Source organism: Triticum dicoccoides, chromosome 2B (genome assembly GCF_002162155.2).
Source record: "Triticum dicoccoides isolate Atlit2015 ecotype Zavitan chromosome 2B, WEW_v2.0, whole genome shotgun sequence".
NCBI lineage: Eukaryota > Viridiplantae > Streptophyta > Magnoliopsida > Poales > Poaceae > Triticum > Triticum dicoccoides.
This window is the reverse complement of record NC_041383.1, coordinates 415333149-415338397: the sequence shown is the minus strand read 5'-3', so window position 1 is coordinate 415338397 and position 5249 is coordinate 415333149. Positions and strand designations below refer to the sequence as shown.

Sequence of the window (5249 nt, the reverse complement as noted above, 5' to 3'; positions counted from 1 at the left end):
CTCGCAACATACAATATATTTCCTAACAACAAAGACAAAAAAATAAGATTCAAAAAAAAGGACAAAAAAAAGGGTAAGCTAGATCTGAGATAGGTTCAGATACATATTGCTTATAGGATTCGGAATAGCATCATATATTCTATAACATCACATTCTCAAAGTGAACAATTAGATAGGTATCATCATGAGCGTTAGTTGAGACAGTAATTAGTAAATGCTAAGTAACATATATCAGTGCTTGCACCCTTTAAAGGAGTTTGAGATACTAGATTTAGGGAAATAGGCTATAGGTGAAGGAGAAGACTTCTGGGGAGAAAAAACTGATTATATTTTCATTCCATAAGTTAAAGTGTGTAGGTTTCCCCAGGCGTGGCTTCACTTATCCCATATGATTCAAACTCTTTGTCTCACAATCCAATATGGACAAAGTAAGAAACCAACTTGAGATGAGATCCTGAACCTAATTCAAATCCTAAAAGATGCTTTTCTAAGCAACAAAATATATCAAATGTGAAATGAACCAAGAGATAACAGGCATCCTGTGCTATGTAACTCTTTTGCGGGCCAATTGCTATGGCACTGTGAGGCATACATACGATAATCTAATGGTCTGAGGACTGATACATTAAAAGAAACATTTACATAGACAAGTCAAAACAAGTGTTCGGTGAAAATTGTTCAGAAAAAAAAATGGATATGGACTTCACCTCAGCAAAGTTTCTCTGGACAGCAAAGCCAGCAAAGAAACAACTTCTTGTGGCAGCCTACACACAAAAATGGTAGAAGCTGTTTATCAAAAGAGGGTTTCTAGAACTAAATTAATAACGTCGGCTTATTAGGAAATAACACATAGTATGTTATATAGTATATAACACTGCACAATAATTATTTGTTTCACTTAATTTGACCACACAGATAAATGGCTAGTAAATACTTCAATCATATAATTTGATATGCAATTCGGCACTATTATAAACGGAAGTAACTTGTTCAGGATGCCAAGTTTGAGACATATGAATAGGAACAGTAGTAGTAATATTATGTAATGCTGGGTATGCTTATTTTCTATACCACGTCCTTTGACTACCTCCAGTGCCACTTAGGACTCTGGGAGGTAGAGCAACACACACCATTCAAGAGTAACAAGTGCGTTAATGAAGAGGGATAATGCAGTCTCTTCTACATGTGTCCTGGTCCGCATGCAAATCAGGAATAGAGGGAATATTACTTTTTTTTAAACGTGATTATCACATTTCAGTATAGCAGAAGGCTAGAATGGACCCGCATACTGTTGTAAAAATTAGACTGTTCATGTAGTATGGGAAATATGAAATATAATGTATAAGTTGTCAGAGGGAATGCTTGTTCAAAGCATGTGAAATCAGTTGTTTATTTACATGTGCATACTGGATCTAGAGAGCTAGTTGTGTAGTCTTAGTTTGTGATAGAAGTTAATAGCATGTTCTAGACTGTAAAATTTATTCAGTCACCACTTATATAAGCAGTTGTGTTCATGGATCCAGATTGAATTGGATGGAAAAAATAGGTCAGGAACATTGTAACTCTGATAATCCGATAACCCAGTACAAGAAGTAACAGTCCTGAGTCCTGACCTGTATTAGAGCAGCTGCCGATCGGCCAGCTCCAGCGGCTGCACCAATGGGAACAAACAGGTGAGGAAATACCGGAGTCAAAATCTCCAGCCCATAAGCTGTGTTCTCCAGAAGATCTGCAAACAGCCGCCATCCCTTCGGGTTCACATCAAAATGTCGCCCAAATTTCGACAAGAGTATCTTGCTCAAGTAACCAAGCCCATCTTTCAGCACCCAATTCACTGCGGCGGCCGTCGGGATCGCTCCTTTACCCAAACCAACTGCGTACAGCAACGCCTGCGGAGTACAGTTCACCCGATAGAAATGCTAAGTTTTACCTGGCGGACTGAGAATTGCACATACATAATTAACACACGCGTTTACGAACGATACCTGCGTAGAGAGCACGCCGCTGATCTGGCTAGCAACACCTTGCACGCCCCGCCACAGCGAGTAGTGCAGATAGTCGCTGCTCACGCTGTGCGGGTATCCATCAGGCAGCAGCAACTGAAGAGCAACATCAGTGCACCGCCGCCATGACCGTTCGAGTTGCCTCCGCAGTGCGGCCAAATTAGCAGGGCCAGCCCCCGTCTTTTCCATACCCTCTTCTTGCTTCCGCTTATCGTCTCCCGCAACGAGGTATGAGGTTCCGGTCGGGTTGGGTACGAGCAGCGTACGCGCACTGCCCCTCACCTCCCAAACGCTACCGCCGTCGCCGCCGGTTGCTCCCAGGGCATCGGCGAGGGCGGATGGGATGGAAGCGAAGGCGTCCGACTGGAGGAGCAAGAACAGGAGGAAGAGCTCGGGGTGGAGGGACTGAAGCCACCGTCGCCACCCGTCTCCGGGCTTGTCGGGGGGGTCTCCTCTCCCGCCTTGCCACCAACCCCCTCCTCCTCCTCCTCCGCCACCCCCATCCCCACCGGGGAAATTGCCATCTCCGAATCCGCCGGAAGCGGAGGTCGCGAGTGGCGGAAGGCAGAGATTGGCGGTGAGGCGCGGGAGGTGGCGGAAGCGGCTAGCGGTGGTGGGGCGCGAGGATGGTGGGATGGCGGCGACGACACGAGGAGGCGGGGGGAGAGGGGAGGTGAGGAGGAGGATGAGAGATTGAGACGAGGACATCAAGGAGGAATGGTTTGGTGAGAGGCGGGGTTGGGACGACGGGACGGAGGTGTCTAGGAGGGACCAGAGAGGCGGCCGGCGCCGGCGGCTTGGAGTTTTCAAGCATGGGGAGGGTATCAGGTTCAGCTGTGGAAATTGGGCTGGACTATGCACAAGGGCCAAACAGGCCTAGAAGTTAGAGTTGCCTTCTCTCAGAAAAAAAAGAAGTTAGAGCATCTCCGATGCTGACCCGCAAATTGGCATCGGCACCCGTCCGCGGACAGGGGACCAGACCGCGGATACTAATGCGGGGGCCGACCATCCAATGTTGTTCGCATACATCCGGCCCCAATTTTTTTAACATCCACGCGCTCAAATAGCCGCATATATAGTCTGGAATATTTTAAATGTTCAAATATAGCTGTAGTTCTAATTTAAATAAGTTCGAATATTACACTTCAACATTGATGTCCCCTTTAATCGTAACCCACAGATGCTCAATGAGATATCCCTTCAGTTGCTCGTGAGCTGCTCAATGTCGTATTTGTTGATGCATTTGAACAAACTCTTCAAATGTGACCGAATTCTGGTTATGAAGTTCCATAGGATTAGGATTACCCATGTTCTCAAATCCAAGATCTGCGGCAGCATCCTTACCCTCATCCTCCACGATCATGCATGATCACACAACATGCCATCACCTCCCACAAGGTCTCTGGATCTCATTGTTTAGCACGTCCACAAACAATTCAAAACGTGCCTTCAGAACTACAAAAGCACTCTCAACATCCATTCTACCTGCTTCTTTTCTTTGGGCAAAGTGAGACTTTTTCTGGCCAATTGAGTTAAAGATGGTGTTCATAAAGGTAGCCTACAGACGATAGATACCGTCAACCAGATAGTTGCCCATATTGTACACATGCCCATTGACAGTATAGTGGCAAGGAGGAGTTTTTCCTTCAGTCAGCCTAGCAAACAATGGTGATCGCTGCAGCACATTGATGTCATTATGAGACTCGGGCATGTTAAGGAAAGTGTGTCAAATCCAAATCTCATGTGATGCAACTACTTCAAGAATGATGATGGGCTTCTTACCACGACCCTGATATTGTTGGGAATTATGCCCTAGAGGCAATAATATTGTATTGTTTTATTTTCATATTCATAATTAAGAGTTTATAATCCATGTTATAACTGGTATGAACCTGGAATGTGCGATTTAGTGAAAAACTCATATGCACGCGTGGAATGATAAATGGTATAATAAGATTCCTAGCCCGCCCCTAAAACTAGCTCAAATGCTATTGGTGGTCATGTTTTCCGGATCTTAGGATATCTTTAAGTGTAACGATAGTCCTAAAAAAACATTGAGAGTATGACGTTATAAGAACGATCATATTGAATCGACTCAAACTTGTTTGTTATACTTTGAGATAATATCATGTGAAATCAATTGTTATAACGCGAAGTGTTAACATGTGATTTAGTTCCTTAGACCATGAGAGTATCGTAGTCACTTCTTATCGTACAATGGACCTTGGGGTTAGTCAAACATCATCTGTAACATGTTGATCATAATGACAGCTTACAGGTTCACCGGAAAGTATGACAAGGGACTAGATAGCTCAAGAGTGGAATTTGCTCCTTCGATGATGGAGAGATATTTTTTGGGCCCTCTCGATGTGATGGCATCCATCGTCGTCTGGCCAGACGCAAGTGACTATCTCGCAGGGATGCCGAAACATATCAACGAGAAATAAGAACAAAAGCGGTAACGAGGAGACCCGTAGAGTGAGCATGTGTATGACTCAAGAGGATACCGATATGTATCACCTTGGGTTTTATAAAGTATCATGAAGCAAAGGTAATAGCACATGATAACCGAAGGTTCACTCAAATGTCATTCATGTACTCATAGGGCCCGATATGGACGTCCATGATTCCGCTATCGGTCATTGAACAAAGGGGTTTTTGTTCATGTCTATTTTCACCGAACCTACAGGGTCACAAGCTTAAGGTAATTGATACGTCTTCAACGTATCTAAAAAATTTAATTGTTCCATGCTGGTATATTATCAATCTTGGATGTTTTACAATCATTTTATGGCAACTTTATATCATTTTTTGGGACTAACCTATTGACATAGTACCCAGTGCCAGTTGCTTTTTTTTGCTTGTTTTTACTTCGCACAAAATCAATGCCAAACGGAGTCCAAGCGCAGTGAAACTTTTTGGAGATTTTTTCTGAACCAGAAGACACCTGTTGGGCCAAAGAAGTACCAGAGGGGGGCTCCGAGGGGAGCACAACCCACCTGGGCGTGCCTGGGGGCCTAGGCGCGCCCTGGTGAGTCGTGCCCACCTCGGCTGCCTCCCGCACCGCCTCTTTGCTCTATAAATATCCCGAAAATCCAAAAAACCTAGGGTAGTCGACGAAACAATTCCAACCACCGCAAGTTCCAGAGACACCAGATCCAATCTAGACACCATCACAGAGGGGTTCATCATCCTCATTGGTGCCTATCCGATGATGCGTGAGTAGTTCATTGTAGACCTTGGTCC

The 5249-nt window shown here is 44.6% G+C and overlaps 1 protein-coding gene across 1 annotated transcript in view; it reads right to left on the bottom strand.

Moving 5' to 3' along the window:
* The window catches only part of LOC119363968 (protein root UVB sensitive 1, chloroplastic-like), a 22171-nt gene extending 19344 nt beyond the window's left edge, over positions 1-2827 (bottom strand). Inside the window, exons 1-3 of the mRNA XM_037629355.1 lie at positions 1986-2827; positions 1614-1889; positions 708-764 (exon numbers count right to left, since the gene is read on the bottom strand). Of these exons, the coding sequence (XP_037485252.1) occupies positions 708-764; positions 1614-1889; positions 1986-2711 (1059 nt within the window). The 5' untranslated portion in view covers positions 2712-2827. The remainder of the gene's footprint in view (positions 1-707; positions 765-1613; positions 1890-1985) is intronic.
* Positions 2828-5249: the final 2422 nt, after the last annotated feature.